The 20636-nt window shown below is 42.4% G+C and overlaps 1 protein-coding gene across 3 annotated transcripts in view; it reads left to right on the forward strand.

The window, feature by feature from the left end:
- LOC144819542 (olfactory receptor 1E16-like) overlaps positions 1-16175 on the forward strand; it is a 36376-nt gene extending 20201 nt beyond the window's left edge. For all 3 annotated transcript variants that reach the window (XM_078677384.1, XM_078677383.1, XM_078677382.1), the window contains one exon: positions 14537-16175. In XM_078677384.1, coding sequence (XP_078533510.1) covers positions 14542-15576 — 1035 coding nt within the window. In that variant the 5' untranslated portion in view covers positions 14537-14541 and the 3' untranslated portion in view covers positions 15577-16175. The remainder of the gene's footprint in view (positions 1-14536) is intronic.
- The last annotated feature ends 4461 nt before the right edge of the window (positions 16176-20636 follow it).

The following is a 20636-nucleotide window of genomic DNA, read 5'->3' on the forward strand; positions in this document are numbered from 1 at the left end:
CTCCTGGCCGAGGCGTGGCAGCAGGACCTGCCTTATATGGGCTGCTCCCGGCTGGGCGTAGCCGGAACCCTGCCCCACCTTGGAAGTTTCCAGAGTGGGGGCGGATGTTCTACTGACTTGCATTTTCCCTAGTCTATCGATTTTTTTGGCGTGGCAGGCGGTGGGACAGCGAGGGGTGATTTGGTTTCTCTTACTGTTTTTCTGGTCTCTCACCACTGCCATATTTTAACGTTTTCTTGTTTCTAGGACATTAATAGGTTTTATCATTACGTTATGTTATCGTTTCTTTGTTCGTTGTTTAATAAAAGTTCATGTTCATCAGTGGCCTACTGATTTTCGTTTTCCTATTCTTTTCTTTCCAGGTTGTTTCATGCTAAAGTTTCTGTTAACAGGATACAGTGATCACTTCGTTATTATTGCATATGTCCTTTTCACTAGGGGTGCTCTCTGGTCGGGCCAGATGACGTATGTCTAGTAAATGGTCCTGGTGAAACAGGTGCATCAATCAGTGGGGAGTAGATAGGCATGACAGATTACAACGGGGGAGAAAGGTCCGCATTACGTACCCTTTCACTACTTGCAAAGATTTTCCTACGTTTATTTGCAAACAGGGAATACCTCCAAAAAGAACTAATTCCCAAACAGTCAATGTTCGGACAATCAATCAATCAATGAGGAATGAAATAGGTACGACGTGTTAAAGGCTTGCGTTACCTACCCTTCACTATCTGCAAAGGGAGAGAGAATATTCCTATTCTTCCTCGTTTGCAGGCAGAGAAGATCCTTAAGAGAACCAACTTCGAACAATTCAATGCTCGATTCAAACAATCAACAAGGGGTACTGTGAACACAAATGAACGCCGCTTATGTACATACGCATTGCTATTTTCAACAGGTTGTTCCTAATGTTTCTATTTTAGCGAGGTCAAAAAGAGATCCCATTAGTGGCCTACTGATTTTGCTCGATTCCTTTTGTTTTTTTACACGGTTTTTCGCTATCTGCAAAGACTAAACAGAGTATTGCGACTCTGTGCTTGTTTGTAAATAGAGAATGAACCAAAGAGAACAATCAATCAAATGGAGAGAGAAGCAGGCACGACGGATTACAAAGGGGGCAAAGGGCTGCGTTAACTACCCTTCACTATCTGCAAAGAGAGAGTACTCCTAATAGAAATGAGGGGTGGGGGGCAGCATTCAAAGCAGATCAGTGTGCATAAACACGAAAATGTTTTTACTTACCACGTACTTGACATTCGACAGCTTATGATATTTGCTATTAAAAAACCATTGAAATTCACTGAAAAAACCATAGGTTATAGACCATATATAGTTAGGAATTAGCATTTACAAAACCTTGAAAATTCACTGAAAAAACCATAGGTTATCGACCATATATAGTTAGGAATTAGCATTTACAAAACCTTGAAAATTCACTGCAAAAACCATAGGTTAGAGACCATATATAGTTAGCTGGACATTTTATTGACATAAAACCAATGAAATTCCATATATAGTTAGTTGCACTAACTATATATCGCGCACCCGCAATCCACTGCTGATGATGTCACATATTACATCATTCATGACATGGTCAGTGACATCACTGATGACATCACTGATGACATCTCAAATGACATCACTGATGACATCACTGATGACATGTCATTTGACATCAATGACCACATCACTGATGATATCATTCATGTGACAATACAATGCATCTCCTCACATTTTAATATAACCTCTGTTTCACCCAGTGTTAAAAAGAGTATAATTTTTGAAACCATTGACACACCAATACTAGTTACTACATACGCACTCACTGATTGCTACGTCTACACACACCTTCACTCATTCACCCATACAATCATTCATACATACAATCACTCATCTTTACAACACTATCATATGCACTCATACACCTATACAGACACTCACAGTCTGCCACTCATCCATGGAGTTACTTACACACCTAGTCAGTCCTGTAAAGAATCAATGAGATTTCCATTTTCTTGTCTATACAGTTAAACATAGAGCACCTTACATTTTCAAACATGTACTAACACATACTTACTTTCTTATACAATCATTGATACAAGTACAGATTGATCTGCACAGAGTCACACACCTCCCAGCTAGCCACACACACACTCAGTCTCCCATACAAATACTTGGGCAATCAATCAATAACCCATATAGTTACTCATATAGCTACTGATCAACACATGCAGCAGTTTACAGAACAACAGACATAATGATGCACAAATTAAGACAGTTTAGTCACTAACCCATGCACTCAGTGAGACACATTTAATCACTCACTCATACATTCAGTCATGCACCTACTAAATCCTTCGTCCAGACACTTATACATCCACTCATTCTTCAATATGTAAGACATATTTTAACTTTACAGAATTATACAGTCACTGGATGTAGTCATCAGTGATGTCATTTGAGATGTCATCAGTGATGTCATCAGTGATGTCACTGACCATGTCATGAATGATGTAATATGTGACATCATCAGCAGTGGATTGCGGGTGCGCGATATATAGTTAGTGCAACTAATTATATATGGAATTTCATTGGTTTTATGTCAATAAAATGTCCAGCTAACTATATATGGTCTCTAACCTATGGTTTTTGCAGTGAATATATATATATATATATCTATCTATATATATATATATATATATATATATATATATATATATATATATATATATATATATATATATAGATAGATATATATATATATATATGTGATCAAGGGTAGTGTCTACCCGAAATGCGTCATGGCAAACGAAACAAAGAGGTGATAATAAACTTACCTGTGTACTGGAAAGCTGCCTGGTGGTCCGTGATTTCTGCATGCCGCGCTGGAGAAGCAGAAAGTATATATACTTACACACTAATATATATATATATAAAATAAACAAAAACAAATGGTACACATTACAAGATTTCAAACAATGATTTAAATCAATGGAATTAAAACCACTAAAAACTAAATTCTTAATATCTTAGTCCTTAATACTAATCAAATCACAATATTTTCAACACAATGTTTGTGTTTCATAAAATTTCTAAAACAGTATTATGGTTAAATGCTATTTAGATGTCACCCAAATGCTTCACAACATCGTCCATCTACCTTTGTTATTTGTTGTCAGGTGACCTAGTAATGAATATGATCATCCAGTGCCATGGGACAGTTGTACAATGTTGAAAGGCTGACTGATATACAACAGAAGGCTGCTTTCCTTCCTGTAGAGTGTCCTGAGCCACATTATAGGGGGTACGCAATAGTATGTGACTAGAGAAACATTGTGTGACGGCCCCTGTAATCAGACACATATTAAGAATTGCACTTAGTACATGAAGCAACTGATATAATATTAAAAACATGGACTTTGTCATCTACCTTTACTGAGCAATGTCATGCCTGACTGATACTACAACAGTGAAGTCAGTTTGATCACAGTGGTAGCTTAGGTGATATGACACTGATAGGTTCAGCATCACTTCCCGGGACATGCCAGTTTGATATTTATGGATCATCTCTGGCGTTTTGAAGCGTGTGATCCATAGGCACTGTAATTGACTTAATGATGGGTAGTAATATGGTAAGCCACATATTATAGAAAAAATGTGACATACACATTTGTGAAGTGCATAACCAGGGGATGGTGACCCAATTAGTGGCTGTCCAATGATACAATATTGCAAAATGAGACATGGATTGATGTGTTAGGTAGCAACATAGAGAAGTACATCTGGGTTACATTGTAGAAAAACATACATACACTGACACCTTAGCTGTAAATGTTGGAGAAGACATTTGCTAGTCTGCATGGTGCCACCGGCGCTAAAGAAGCAGTTGAGGCATGGTAGATGGCGCAGGGGCTGGTAATATGTCATGGAATAGTTGCAGAGACACAATAGGTGTGATTATCAGAGGAGATGTCTTTGTTTCCCATAGCTGGATGGCATAGGATGTGTAGAGACAGAGTAGGGTGTTTGAGAGACCCAGCAGTGACAGTGGGATTTATCTCTGGTGTACTAGTAGGGCTCACATCACTATCATACATCCCTGGTTGGGTTAATGGATGAGCTGTTATGCCAGTCTTGGTTGATTTCCTGCCACTCTGAGAGCAGCTGACGCTGTAACCCCTAGCACCGACATTTGTACTTGTTGCTTCGTTCTGGAAATGTAGACAGTCGGGTGTGTTGCAATTGCTGTGTCAGTTTCTTCAACTGATGTTGGAACAAGGTGTTGAAGATGTGTTGCTACATGGAGTGAGTTTTCTATTTCTATAGCTATAACCTGTCAATGAGGTCCTGTCACATGGCCTGCTTCTCTGCTCCACTGAGGATGTATGAAGGTAGAATGTTATTGTAGCGTTCTTGGTGTGACTGTGGTCACATGTGGTCAGGTCTGATAGATTTCCTATTTCCCAATTCAGAATATTGCACATATTGCACAGTGTGGCATAGCAATCCTCCTACATTGCAGTATCGTTTTAGTATTATGTCACTGACCCGCATATGCATAGTTGCAGGAGTGCATTTCCGAGTACGCCGTTTTCCCAGTAATTATGGCGATGATCCATTAGACCCAAAATGTCATGCTTTGCCATTTAGGAAAAATGGTCCAGCAAAAACCATAAATCTTATCTACCATTTTAGTTATTATTTTGTGGGGAAAAAACATGCGATGTGTCTGGGTCTTATTCGTAAAATCATTATGAGGTTTGCATGAGTGCATAAAAACACAGAAAAAAGCTTTTTTGTGGTAAAAACAATCAGTTACCCAGGCATTTGAAAACAAATCCCATTATTGGCCAATGTTGAATGGGAGAAGTGATGGCAGCTTCACCATTACATCTAAGTTTGCAGTCAAGGTGCAGGTCATCAGTGTTTTAATCATTCACATGGCACTAATGGGCACTAGTTAAATTAATATTTCATGTTAACTCGAACTTGGTTCTGTTTTTAAAATGTGCATGTCACACTTGTCCAACATGCAATTAAAATGAGGGCATTTTATTTCATTATTTTTTTTCAATGCTGCTTTCGAGCATTTGCCTGCATGTATAATGCGCACTGAGGACAATGAATCAATCAAACAGTACTTGTATAGCACGGTTAATCACATGTTAGTCTATCCAGGCACTGAGTTGCTGGGTCTAGTTAAAAAGCCAGGTTTTGTGTCTCCTCTTGAAGTCCATCACTGAGGGTGATGTTTGTACATGGAGGGGGAGAGCGTTCTAGGACTTAACAGTGAGGTGGGTGGGGGAAGGATCGGCATTCGCTGTTGCCAGTAGCGTCACTAGGTGTGTGCGGGGGGTGCGGACCGCACCGGGTGACACCATCACATGGGGTGACACCGTGAATGAGCCTCTGCTTTACATCGCTACATAAATCCTGATTTCTTTCTGGCCGTAGCAAGTCAGGGCTGCAACCAACCAGGACGTTGTTAGCCCGAAGGCCGTGCTTACAGCCGTGACGTCACTGCACCGCTGCCCAGCCCCCCACAATTGCCACTCAACTACCCTGTTCAAGACACCTCACCTCAGGGGCAGACCACTGCTTTTTGTCCCCAGGAGCTCCCGCTCCAGTACACCGCACAGTCAAGGGATTCCTTTTTCTCACGACGTGAGCCTCTGGGATCTCCGGACTCTCCGGTCTCTGTGCCTCGACGTGGATTTGCATTCCAGAGGACGTCCGCACCTAGGCCGCGACCACGCCACCTGCGCAGCTTCCCTAGACTTTGGTGGGATGTATGACGTTACAACGCATACTTTTACTCCGCATACCATTACAACGCGGTATTTACAACGAATACCGTTACAACGCATAGCGCTTAGAGGTGCTGGATAGTGGTAAGTATAATTTTCTATTCCAACTCCAGTCCCCGTGGACACTAGGGAAGGTGTTGGATAGAAAATTAAACTTATTCCCTATCCTAGAGCGCCCCCCAGCGCAATGCGTTGTAATGGTATGCGGAGTAATGGTCGCGTTGTAGTGGTAGTGCGGAGTAAAAATTGCGTTGTAACAGGTGTATACCCTTTGGTGGCTCTTCTCAGTGGGGACGCCATCGCCCCTTCACAGGGCCCGATCTGACCTTCCTGTTCACTGCCTGCAAGTCTCTCACGCCCGCCTCACACATCACAGGCTGGTCAGCACCACAGGATCGTCCTCACCGCACCTGGGAATTACACCAAGCCCCGACTCCGACCTCCAGGCCAGGCCCGGCCAGGGGCCCCCACTGCTCCAGGGGTCTCCGCCGCAGACAGGTAACGTGTTTCAGTTTGTCGACTTCTAGACAGAGCCGCAGAGGGCAACGGTGAAGTTCATTCCTCAGAAAGATTACTATGGCAGGAACAGTCGGTACCACTCAAGGCGTCTGTTGAAGCACTGCTGTTTTCTCCATGCAGCCAGTAACTGGTTTGGTAGTAAGATTCAAAGTACGACTGCCTGACAGTGGCACAATTGTAGTCGGTGTGTTTTTGCTCCAAAAGTGTGCACTTCTTTCTATCTTTGTATTATATTCAGGTTCCCTGTGTTGACCGTGCGTGATTGCCCATGGGTAACATTTAAAAAAAAACAAAGAGACAAATGCCGGTGGAGCCCATCTTAGATTTCAATCCTCGTGTGCAACATAAGAGTCTTTCGAGAACAGATCATTAACCTCACACGTTAGTCCTTCCTCTTGCAGAAAAGGTTCACACAGTCAAGAGAAACCTTGTCAAGATCTGTGGCAGGTTTCTCTCCTTCTGTCCTTTCACAGGAAGGAACACTATTACATAGATTAAGCATAACTCCGAATTGTCATGTGATCAAGTGGAAAGATACTGGTAATGTATACTGTTCATAATAAGTTGTGAGTTATCCGAGTTTATGTAGCCTGTAATGCAAATCTAATCTTTGCTGGACTCATTACTGCAAAAAAGCCTAAAAACACCGGGACACTGTATATAACGGGCCAGGAGATCCGTATATGTAATCTGCATCAGCATACCTGGGTTGGCAAGTAAAGTACAGAAGGTCTACGGGGTAGAACTGTTAGTTGTAGTGCCATGACTTTACTGGTATCATATTTGTTCTCCCTTTCTCTCATTTATTTAGAGACTCTGTAGGCTGATTTTTAGTCATTCATTCGGATTCATTGAGGGTTATTTTTTATGTTTTTTTGTTTACATTTATTGACATTTAAATCAAGAATCTCCACAAGTTGTATGTACAGAATACAAAGGTAAGTATTTTCATAAAGTCAACAATAGAACACTTCACATCATGTATTCAGATCCGGCATTACACATTTGCGAGGGAAGGGAGTCTCGTTTTTACTTAACATGGACTGCATGAATCGTTCAGACAAAAACAGTTACAATTATCAAAATTAAGTCTTTGTGTGGTTCTCTAACTGCCCGAACTTCTTTGCATGCCTAGTTGCAGGAGGAGCAAGATGGCCAGTATTGAAAGGCCCTTCGAAGATTGATGGTAGAGATTTTTCCAGAGATTTTTGGTAAAAGCTAAAATGCTTTCACATCCATGAAAGTGTAAGTTTAGAAGAGTTTAGCCAATCTTAATAAATTGTTTTTATTTTCACCTACAATACTCTTAGGTAGCAATCCCGTCCACACCTCTCAGAGCGCCAGTTCTCAGTGAGCATTCAGATGGGTAGATCTAAAGATGAGTCTCTTTGAGAGTCCACTTCAAAGCGTAAGGGGGGACATAGTGGTTAAGAACACAGTGGCGAAAAAACATTTACATGCCGCGCCTTTGCTGTAGTGCCCACCTTACTTACAAATGCTTATAAACAGTTTTCTATTTTATTTCTACAATTAGTGATTAAACACTTAAACATCCAATAAATGAATGGATGGAGGGCAGTCAGCAAGCTTTTGCCACGACTTACCGCATGATGGACCTCCTCCGAGTCCACCAGTCACTGGCAGACTCCAAGGAGGTCCATCATGGGGTAAGTCGTGAGGGGGTGACACCATGAGTTACCGCACTGGGTGACACCAACCCTAGTGACGCCACTAGCTGTGGCTACAAGGAATGTGTGGAATGTGTGTGAGGGTGAGGGAGGCAGAGTTGAGGTTACTGGATGTCAGTGGTTAATGTATGCTGGTCCTTGGTCATTGAGGGCCTTACAGCCATGTATCAGTAGCTTGAATTGCCATTTTTTCTGAAAGGGGAGCCAGTGAAGATATTGCATGTGTTGGGAGATATTGGTACGTTTGGCCAGGTTGAGAATTTAACTGGACGCTGAATTCTGTATCATTTGAAGCCTTCCCATGAGTTCGGTGGTGGTTCCTGCATACAGTGTGTTGCCATAGTCCAGAAAGCTGGCCATCAGGGCTTGGATGACAGTTTTCCTTGTGTTTGTGGTGAGCCATTTGAAGATTCTTTGGAGCATGTGATCCTGCGCGGCTCCAAACAAAACCTACCAAATCATCACCTTACTCCCTAGGAGCTATTTACACATTACTCGTCAGTGGGGCCCATAACACTGCGAATCATTTATACACACATTCACCCTACTCCCAGGATTGGTGAACACCTAGAGGGGAGCTGCTGGATTTTAGCGGAGTGTTCTATTTTATACTAAAATTTATACACTATATACATCTGCAGTTTATCAATATTACCATGGTTTTATTTTCTAGAAAACATTAAAACACCCCACCAATATTGTCAGTGGATCTACTAGTAAAAGTTAACTAATGGACAACAAGACCAGCTTAATTCTCCATTTATTTAATTTTTATTTAGAGATTAAATCTCCTAGCATGACCTTACTTTTATTCACTCTGTTTTAATAATCATTTAAACATTTAATAACCTAGAGAGAAAGAGAAGTTAAATTCAAACATTTATATTTAGTAGCATAACCGTTCAGAAAATAAATTGAAAATATATTACCAAGATCTCAGGACACGAACAACAGACCAAGGACAGAACAGTTCCCAAAAACCACCTCTCTATTCTTTCTTGATTTTCACCTCCCATCAGGACTCCACACCCATTCAAAAGTTAAAGTCCAGAAAAATGTCAAAGTCTTTGCACCATAGCAAAAGTTTGTCAAACCGACAGCATGTCATGGTGCGTAATAAAATCGAAGAGCAAGCTCTCTTTCTTACTTCCAAACATCCTCTTTTATACCCTTTTTCCCTAACTTATCTATCTAGAATATGAAACTATTAGGGTCCTCATTCATTCTTATTGGTTGAACCAAGGGGTGGATGAGCATAATCTCATCTTCTCATTGTCCAGATTTCCGCCAAGTCATCGTTAAAATCAAAAACTAAAGTCGCAATTGTCCTTTAGCAGTTCTTTCCGCTTGTGTCCTTTAAATTGTTATTTCAGATCATTTTCCCATGCTCACGATGCGGACATACAAATTGTTGGCACCAGCTCGAAAGTCCAGGCCACGTTGACCTTGACCCATGCTGTACAGGCACAAGCTGCTTGCACTTCTCTCGAGCCCAGTCGCGCATGCGTACATCATCACAATCTCGGAGTCTCGAAACCTTCTATCTTGTTGTAGGCCGCATGGGCCATAATGGGAACTATTATAGAAACAAACACAATTAAACGTTAATTTTCAAAGTATAGCCCTTCTGTTTACCTCCCCCATCCTAAGGTAACCCTGTTAGTTATTACCTAGCAATTCAGCTACATATAAGCATGATTTACTCACCATTCTCCATCGTTTCTGCCACAATTAGACAAACAAAAAGCAGATTTTGGCTAGATTATGACTTTTGCGCACAGGATTAATATAACAAATTCACTTAATTAATAAATTATGATTCGCGACATAAGCAAATTAGTATCCCATGTGTATTTGTGTATGCGTTTTATTCTATGTTGGTTATTTTCAAAACCGCACGATTAGTACATGTTACTGTTATGAGGAAATGATTTCACTAGGGGTATACAAAACTTTTTGTTTCCATCCTCGCTCCATCACATGCGAAGAGTATGGAAGCAGGTATACAAGACTGTGCTGATCTGACATTTAATAGTGAGCTTGCTGTCTAGAATGATGCTGAGGTTGCAGGTGTGGTCTTTTGGTGTGGGGGTTCCAAAGGGAGCATGGCTTCCATAGATCAATTAGTACTTCAGTCTTATCCATGTTGAGCTTCTTCCAGGCTGCAATGTTTTTCATGCAGTTGTGGAAGTTGGTCTTGGTGGTCGCTCTCATTCTCAACAGACACTGCCACCGTCAAGATGAGCTGGGTGTCGTTGGCAAATGATCTGATGTTGATATCGTGGGTTGTGACAATGTCTGCTAGAGGTGTCATATAGGTGTTGAAGAGGGTGGGGCTGAGGGATGAGCCTTGAGGGACACCATAACTAGTGCTCTTATGTTCTATGGTGAAGGGGGAGGTGGATTTACTGCGTGCATCCCTTGAGTAATGATGCAATCCATAACAGTGCATCCCCCTCGATTCCAAACTAGTGCAGTCTCTTAATGACTGTGTGGTGGGAGATGATTTTGAAGGCGGCGGAGAGGTCGAGAAGGATCAATGAAGTCAATTCTCCCCTGTCAAGTAGGGTGTGGATGTCATCGCTGGCAGCGATCAGTGTTGTCTTGGTGCTGTGGTTGGCTTGGAAACCAGATTGGGAAGCTTCCAGCAGGTTGTTTCTCTGGAGGTGTTAGTTGAGCTGGAGGTTAATTGCCTTCTCGAGAACTTTGGCAGGAAATGTCATCACTGACAGCGATCAGGGTTGTCTTGGTGCTGTGGTTGGCTTGGAAACCAGATTGGGAAGCGTCCAGCAGGTTGTCTCTCTGGAGGTGTTAGTTGAGCTGGAGGTTGATTGCCTTCTCCAGGACTTTGGCGGGAAACAGGAGCAGGAAGATGGGAAGGTAGTTCTGGAGTTTGCTGGGGTTTGCAGAGAGTTTGTTGAGAAGAGGTCTGACCTCCGCATGTTTTCATTCATCAGGGAAGGTGGCTGTGGTGGCAGATGCATTGAGGATGGTGGTGAGTTGGTGGCTGATATTGTTGCTTCCTAGTTGGAAGAGGAGTTGGTTGTAGGGATTTGTGGGTGCCCCCAAGTTGATGGAGTTCATGATGATTGTGGCATCTGGTATGGGGGAGGCTTCCTTTGGAGTGAGCAGGCTGAGGAGGGCGGTGGGTTGGGGTTTGAAGTTCCTGTAGATGAGTAGATGGTGGATATCTTGTTGTGGATGTTATTTGCTGTGTCACAGTGTGCCTATGATGGAGGAATCATGCTCTCGGTGGCTGTAGGGAGGGAAAACTCTCTGACGATGGTAAAGAGTTCCTTGGTGTGGTTGGCACTATCCTCGATGTGGTCTGCAAGATCAATCTTTTTGCATCTTTGATTCATTGGTGGTATCTGTTTAGGGCTGACTTGAAGGTGGCTCGGTCTGAATCATCTCTCGTGTTGCGCCATCTTCTCTCCGGTTGTTTATAGTTACATTTCACTGTGCTGAGTTCCGGTGTGTACCAGCTGCATTGTTATGTGCCTCTGTGGGTCTGGATGGTTTGATGGTGGCAACTTGGTTGGTGCTGTTGGTGATCCAGGTGTTAATATTTTCAACTGCCTGTTCCAGGTAGATCGAGGCATAAGGCTGGGTGGTGTTGAGTGCGTCTGTCCATTGGGTCTGTGTCACTTTGCTCCAGTTGCTCAGAGGAGTGGGGGTGGTGCGAGGTGCTCCTGTGTTGGTGAGGAGGACGATGGAGTTATCGGTCCAGGTGAGTTCCATGGTATGGCTGTATTTGACTCTGTTTCTAGACGTGAAGATAGGATCCAGTGTGTGTCCTGCTCTGTGTGTGAGGTCGGTTACCATCTGGGTGAAGCCGATGCTGTCCATGTGTTTCATGAGAATGGCAGAGTTTGTGTCTGTGGAGTCATCTAGGTGGAAGTTGAGGTCTCTGAGGAAGATGTAAGGCCAGTGCAAGGTCCTTGATTGTAGTTTTGTCATCGGTGTGGAGTTTGAAGTACAGGCGTCCCATGATCAGTGTGGTGTCATCCTCAGTGGTGGTGCAGCAGATTAATTCTTTGTGGATGGTGGTGATGCCACCTACATGGTTGTTGTCACAGTCCTGAGATGTCATCTTGTAGAAATGGGGTGTCGCTGTGGTGATGTTGGGCGTGGAGGAGGGGTTGAGCCAGGTGTCTGTGTTGAAGGTTACGTCAGGGTGAGGGTGGATATAGTGTCCCTGACTTCAATGGCGTTTTTGCAGAGGGATCTGGCATTGATCAGGAGGCATTGGAGTGGTTCAGAGGGGGTGTCGGTTGGTGGGGTGGATGTGGCACGGGTTTCTCTGATGGCAGGTGGTCCTAAGTTGCAGGAAAGAGACATCAGTGGCAGGAGAACGGTCCTGCTGTTGAGAGAGGCGACAAAAGGCAGCCGCTGTTGCGGCGTCCGAGGTCTAGGGCTTGAAGATCTGCAGTGGAGTACCTGTGGGTGTCCAGAGGGCCATGGATCCTGGCACAGTCTAGGTGCAGATGACCGCAGATGGAGTTGCCTTTGGTGTGCCATCAGTGCGCCGGTGGTGCACATGCGCTGTGTTCTCCATTAAGTTGGTCCTGGGAGGGGCACTGGGGAGTGGAGCGGTTGGAAGCTGGTAGCAGGAAGCTTGGTCCGGACGCGAAAAAAAAGTTCGCGAGCGGGCAAAGTCTAGAGAACAGGAACCCTAAAGGGCTGAAGCCTAAAGCTCCACAGGAACCCATAGAGCTGAAACCTAAAGGGTTGAGAATTACTATCGAAAGAGACTACAAGGAGGCTGTCACGTCTGGCTACCAGGGCTCAACCACCAGGGCAGAAGTAGCCTAGCAGCAGTCAGGTGTGAGGAGGGCCACAGGAGGAAGAGGCGCTAACAGGCAGCAAGAGAAGCTTGTGGTGTGGACATAACTACCTCTTGGCGTGTCTCTCCTAGACCCTTGAGTAAAAGCAAACTCTCCTGTTGGAGAAATTGTTGTTGATTAACATATGATAGGGAAGATGGTTATTTTCAGTCCTGAAGGATGGTGATAAATGCCCCTGCTAAGTGAGTCTAAAACTGAAGAATAGTTGAGTATTTTAGATTATGCATTGTATGCATGGGAGAAACGGTGTAGGGGCCCCTAACCCTTCAGAGGTCCCCCATCCCTTCAGGGGGCCGGCAATTCAGCCGAGGCTCTATGAATTGCTCTAATACATAGAAAACTCACGGTTGCTTCATTCAATTCTGCTGGGACAGGGGCGTTATTTTGCGTTATGCCACTGGTTGCACGGTAATGACAGCTACCCTTCACCTCTTGGGGTAAATGCTCAGTAAATTCTAGCACATGCAGAATTTGTGCTGCAAGCAACAAATACTGAATGCAATGCATCACTTTCACAAAGAAAACCCAGTATCTGTATTTACCAGGGCCATACAATTCTTCATCACTTGTGGGTCTGTCTTAAAATATTGTTAATTCATTTCTTCCACACCACGTTGGAAAATGTTTGAATTGACACTATTAACCCGAGCTTTAACCACTGTACTTTCCACACTCCTTGAGCTAGGAGTGTTTGAAATACCCCTACCGACACTATACATAAATTAAATGCAAATAAAAATATATAATAATTACATAAACATCGTAACAGTGCATGATTATATGAACAATTACAATTTCAATTACAGACCCTCCATAAGAATGTGGTCTGCTATCTTTCCTGCCTACACTCATGTCACTGTGTAATACACAATTCCTTCTACTGAGAGTAAGTTCCATCTACCACTATTCAAGTTATTATATTTATTTGGGGTATGGGGATGACAGATTTTTTGGAGGGAAATTTCACAAAAAAGAGTCACAATTTCGCACACACCTACATAATTCCACACAAGTATATGTCATGAAATTCACTTGTGACTATCTTGTATGAAAACTGAATGTGAGCGCATACCTCACATTCAAAGTCGCATTACATACCAGCAGGAGACTGGGTTGAGGAGAACATTTCTCTTACAAGACAATTGATGTTTGTCAAATTAATTGATTTTGAAGGTGTAAAACATTTCACCCAGACCTAATGCTTCTGATGATGCCCCAAATGAAGACAATATGTCACAATAATTCAAAGGACTGATTGTGAGTGACCCTTTTCCAGAGGGGCTGTTAGCAGGAATTACTCCCTCCATCTAGATTGCAAAACTCGCGGAAAACAAAAGGTCTGAAGTATTTTGACCCAGACACTTCACCTGATGAGAGCATTTATAGTATGTGTACTGGATGGCACTTACAAATGGAGGAAAACATGCAGGAATTAGAGTGGAAAGACCAATTCCCACAAGTTATCCCCCAATAACTTGTAAACAGTCATAATTTCCAACCTATGTGGCAGTGGCAGCGTAGGGTAGAGAGATACTGGTTTGATTACTGGCCCTCTCATAATGGACACTAATAGTGCATAGTCAAAATGATGTTTGAATTCAGAATGCTCAACACCAAGTCTTTCATGTGTAGTGTCTTAAAATCTATTCATGCATTGAATATCTTCTCTTCCCTTTAGAAATAATGGCCAGCATGGACTATGCCGGGAATATGTCCACTTGTTGCACCAGAAAGTTAAGCGAATCAGAGTTTGTTGCCCGCAATGCGGCTGTCCTCTCTTATGTGGACCTCACTGGATTTTGTGGAGAACCTGCAGTCACTGCCTTCCTTCACATGTTCATGCTGATCATGTTCCTTCTCTCTGCAGCACTCAACCTGCTAGTTATTTCAGTAGTTGTTTACAAAAAGGTTAAGAACCCTATGCATCTTTTTATTGTGAATCTGGCATTTGCAGACCTTCTTGGCTCCACAGTTGGCATTCTCACCGTTGTCCCCATGTGGATCACAAAAACCTCCTACATTTCCAGCGAGGTGTGCCTCGTACAAGTGTTCCTAGTGTATTTGTTTGGAGGTGCTTTGGGGGGCATCATAACAACAATGGCTATGGACAGATATGTGGCCATTTGCAATCCTCTAATGTACCACACCATTTTTTACCGACGAAAGAATGTCAACATTTTGGTGTTCACCTGGGTGGTCGCCTTAACAATGGCAGCCATCTATGTGGGTCTGTGCGTGCGGTTGATAGGAGAACCGCTGGTTGTCAGAAGCTACATTTGTGACCACTTTTCTATTGTCAACGCATTGATGCCCACTTCCACTTTTGATTTAATTTTCAATGGATTGTGTACCTTTCTCGTGTGTGTAGTTTGCTTCTCATGGCAATATTTTACATATAAGAAGATATTTGAAGAAATAAAAAATGGAAATGGATCTGATTTGGTGCACAATTCAAAACTAAAATTAGCAAAACATCTTCTTATTCCTGTTTCTACTTATGTTGTTGGGCTTCTAATGTATGTCTCATGCGTTGCTGAGCATTTCATATGTCACCCGGTGATCATCAACATGAAAGTGATATCACAAGTTGTATATTATACAGCCGTTCCCACTCTAAATCCGGTCATGTATGGCCTTAGGACCCCAGAACTAAGGACATATATAGTTCACATTTTAAGAAATTGGAACGTGGCCATCTGTGATCTACTAAATGTATAATGTAATGTTCCCGAAGACATATTTAGTGTTATTTATGGAGCTGGGCTCACATATTTACGACAGTATTCTCAGACAGTATGGAATAAATGAATGGTAATGTGGGTTATTTTACGTACTGTTCACCTTTCCAATGAAAGTCTCAAAGCCTACCCCTCACATTTCAAAAGATAGTTCCCATAAACACTGATCTACTTTATTCTTTTTAACTGACACATTCTCGTTAAATATATTTTTTATTGTACCACTCTCCGACGTGCAGTATTTGTGTAAAGAACAAGTTGATGTTTCCTAGACTTTTTGTGTTTGGTACAAAAGTACCTCGAACCAGAAGTAGTATGCTGATCATGGCAGATGGCTCTGCAAGATCCCCGTTCTAGAACATGCCTGGGGCATTTCTACTGTTCCCATATTATGCCTTCAGAAATCGTAAGGCAAAGGAGTGCCAATGTCGAGTTTAAGTAATGTGATCATGTAATGCAGGAGATATTAGCGTATATGTTATATGAGAAGTTGAGTCATGGCAAAATAACTACATAATGCACTTTCTGCAATATTATTGTGTTTTCAATAAATTATAGTGCGTATTTCAAAACCAAAAACTGTTTTTTGGAATTTATATTTGTTTTTTTATTAACTGGTTGCCCTTATTAACTTGAGAAAATCACCCACCTACTTTCTTTCAGGAAACACACAGAGCCTCATTTATAAGACTCACTGCACCTCTAGAACGTCACTTTTTGTGACGTTCCGTGGCGCAGAAGCCTGCTTGATATTTATCAGGCAGCACTAAGCTACTTGTTTTGGCTTAATGCTGCCTGATAAATATCAGTCCCTGCGTTAAAGGGGCGTGCAATGGGTGTAGCTGGGGGCCTTCTCAGCAACATCCGTGGCCTTTTGACATTGCCCCAGATTTACGAGAAATCGTAAATCTGAGGCAATGGCAAAGCTTACACCTCCCAAGCTTACGCCTCCCAAGGGAGTATTCTCAAAGGCTCAACAAAGAGAAATATCTTTATTTCTCCTTGTTTTTCTTTTTTCTATGTGTGCTGCATCATGCAGCACACATCATTCAAAACCTACCAACTCTTGGTTTTATGTTTAATGTTCCTGTACGAATGAGATTTAAAATGCATATTGCTTGACACACTGAACATAGTAATTCTGTCATTTAAAGTGAGTTCCACTGAGTTCTATTTACTGTGACTTGGTACTCTGTAGTGCAGAGGAATTATAACTGCTAAACAAATACACAATAATAATAATTGGCCATATCAACTACATACGAGTTTCATGGTTGCCTGGCACACATTATGCATTAGGACGCTTGTGGACATCAACATTGAACAGTAGTATGTTGAGCATAGGATATTCATTCCCTTGGTGACTCAGACTGTGTTTATGTCCTTTATATGTTATTCTACAATTTCCTGGAGAAACAAAACTGTAATGTAAATTTTTTATCGATGGTCATTCAGACACTGAACAATCCTACTGACTTCCAGGAGGATCTGAAGTTCATGTGTCTGATGCTCCAGCAGGATCATCTCACTCTTCTATCCTTTCCAAGCGGGTGAAATGAGCATCATACATTGGTTAATATTAACATCTGTTATTTACAGTGCTTTGGAATTCAAAAAAGTGTGGTATGGAGCACTATATGATAAAAAGTTAATACTATCACAGTATAAAGTAGACCCTCGGTCTAGGTCCACTCTCTCCCCGCAGCTCTGTGCCGTCTGTTGCCTCCACACCCGACCTCTTCCTTGGGAGGTTCGAGGCTGCTGTCCTCTCCTGCGCCTGCTGCCCGCTCCAACTAGGACCAGACTGCCTGAAACCACTGTAACTTTCTAAGCCGTTTTTTTCTTAATTTGTCCTTGCTGTGCTGTCGCAGGGATTCTGCTCCTACACAGAACTGTGCATAGAGACTTAGAACCTCAGTGAATTAGGGTGTACCAAAACTCACCTCAGTATCCAAAATCCCCTGCCAGACTAGCCATCAGTGTCTCATTGGTTCTTCCATACCCCCAATGATTAGACAACCCATAACATGGTCTTAGAACACCTCAGGTAATGTGGAACACATGAACACTCTTTTTCGTTATACTAACATACCAATCCAGAACGAGGAGTAAATGAAGACACGTGCAAGTTTGAAATATTTATTTCTAGTGCCATGTTCTCAAGCGCAGTATCTTAGCTAATACAAGCAAACATATTATAAGCAACAAGGTTATCAGCATAGTTACTAGTCCATAAAATACAAAGGGAGAAAGCATATTAAAATGCTAATGGGAAGAAGACTAAATGTCACCTCAGTCTTACCCTCCGTTGCTAGTATATTATAATATATCTAAAGAAGGTCTCTTTGGGTTTTAGAAGGGCGGCCCCATACCTTTGGTCTTAGTAGAAAGGGATCACATCATCTTCTACCCCAGCTCTCTGCATGCGAATATTCATCAAGTGTGTGTGCATGCTCTGCGCAGTGCATTATTAAACGCGCTAAAAGCCAGAGTTGGCCACAGCTGCATATGTGTTATGTCCAGGATGTGCGCTGATCAAACCGAACAACAACCACTGTGTTGAAATAACCTTGAAGGCCTCGGCACTCACTAGTCAGACATAGCTTACCAAGCAAAGCTGATACTATAGGAAAACATATTATTCTTGTGTGAAGTAAAATATTCTACTAGGCTCAAGGCACAATATGTGCTGTGTGCAGAAGCAGCAGAAAGGTAAAATTGCGTTTAAACTTCTAATAAGCGCATGCTAACTTAACACAGTGCGAAGGCAAAGCCTATCTACATGACACCCTTCCTTGATTCGAGCACGGATAAGATAAGATAAGATAAGGGGCACATTTTGGGAATGCAGAGTTCAAGACGACAGTCAGCTCAAATTTGCACAAGGTAAAAAAGAAAAAGAAAAAATCTCGTCTTTAAAAATCCACATAGACAAAGGTGAATGTGAATCCAATAAATTGAGTAATTGGCCTTAGCAAAGTCAATAGGCCTGGTTCAGAGAAAAAATATTGTAGAAGCATGGGAAAAAAATAAAAAATGTTCGATGTCCAATAAATGACCTCGGTTATGGGAGAGAGAAGCGATGACATATCTCATCCTAACAATGAATATGCAAAATATGCAACAACAGCCTCCAACAGGAAGTCACTGTTCTCATCCGAAAATAATTCAGCCATCCAATTTAACAGTGGGAAAGAACATACGTGCTCTTCAATTATCGGAGCCTCTAGCAGCATCAGAGGACAACTTGGTGGGTTTTCAATGAAGCTGTGTGCTAAGAAATTTTGCGCCGCTGCGAACACATTCCATCGACCCAGTATTCCATGCATTGCTGCAAAGGCCATAATCCCTCCGTCAGAAAAAAGCAATTCATGAGCAACTAAGGGGCCCATAAACTGATTATAATCCACATCGAGAGACACCGTATTACAGAGACACAAATCCAGGGCCCATTCAAAATCGCAACTCAGGCAATGAAAGACAGGCTGGACACATGTAAAATAGGAAAATCAAAACGATAATCCATAAGCTGCACTTAAGGTTGCAAGAGGCAGCGCTCCATAGTACTCAAGCATTCGGTTGTGAAACAGTGCCAGTCATGATAGCTCGTTTTGAAACACCGGACGTGCATCCATTTTGAATTAAACAAAACAGTAAAAGAACGCCTGCAGCCAGAGCCAGCAGCAAGGGAAATCCACCAAATAGGCTGGAAAAGATCGAATGAAAGAAAGCAGGGAAGACACCGAATATAGTTTGAAACGAAGTCACAAGGCCACTGCTTATAACTTTAAAAAAGTGTGCCAGCCCCGTTGTGGAGGATGTATTAAAGATAGTGTGAATTATTTCACCGAAATGTAAAGGCAAGTCAGTATTTAATAAAGCATGCACCTCTGTGCGGGTGTTAGCCACGTGAAGGACGAATGTCTCACGAGCAGATGTGAGGGCAACTTCTTTCTGGGACATTAGAGCTCTTATGCAACTCATCTTGTTGAACTCTGCTTTCAAGGTCGGAATCGTGGGCCAGATGGAAACATCAAGCTTCCCATGCCGGGGTGGATACATTACATTCTTACAGCAAACCACACGTTCACTGACGGTAACTACATAAGCAATTCATTTTATTAGGCCACAGCAATCTTCATTGTTTAAAAGTAAATAATTCCTGTTTGCCAGTAATGTGAATGTGGGCACGATTGCAGGCACAGGTGTACCTTTCAAAATACAGCCTAAATTCGGCTCATTCTGGTTACAAGAGCCATGCAATTGGATATGTCTGCACATCAATGAGTGATCTGGTGTTTCAGTGCAATCTTCGCCATTCAAATAAACGTCCTTTTTTTGTATATATTTTTATTGGTATTTACAGGATACAAAATGACATATAATGACAGACATATAGATACAGTTCTTGGTTAAAATCTCGCCGCCGACAAAAAACATAGAACAGAAATCGTCTAGTGGTGGCGGTTGGTTTTGACAGAAAAGCAATTCCATTTAATGGTTGGGTTGTGCTTTGACCCTGGTTGTTATACGGAGTTTGTGGGTTTGTTTGGTTAGGAGCCCACTTAGCATATAGTTCTCTCCTTTGGTCTGCTAGAACCTAGAGGCTTGAGACAAGTTCCCCCGGTTGGATGTCGATGTGTGCTTTGACTATGGTGGTTTGAAGGTGTCCATGTGCTTGTCCAGTTTGGACCACATCGCTCGAAGTTGTGTCTACCTGGCGTGTTTCTGAGGGTGGGAATGTCTGCACCTCTTAGGAAGATCACCCAGTTGAGCCAACTTTTGAAGGTGGCCTTGGAGGTGTCCTTCCAGTTTGTGAGTATTATTTTCGATGCCGAAGTGAGGAGAAAGTCAAGGAGGTTTTTGTCTTCTTGGGTCGGGACTACTTTTGAGATATGTGCTGTGACTATAGTGGCAAATGACTCTTTGAGGGCGCAGCCTAGTGTTTTGTTTGTAAAATCTGGCACCTGTTTCCAGAAGTTTTTGACTTTAGTGCAGCTGAAGATGAGATGTTCTAGGTCCCCTTTCTCTAATCCGCAG

This window comes from Lissotriton helveticus, chromosome 2_1, assembly GCF_964261635.1.
Source record: "Lissotriton helveticus chromosome 2_1, aLisHel1.1, whole genome shotgun sequence".
Lineage (NCBI taxonomy): Eukaryota > Metazoa > Chordata > Amphibia > Caudata > Salamandridae > Lissotriton > Lissotriton helveticus.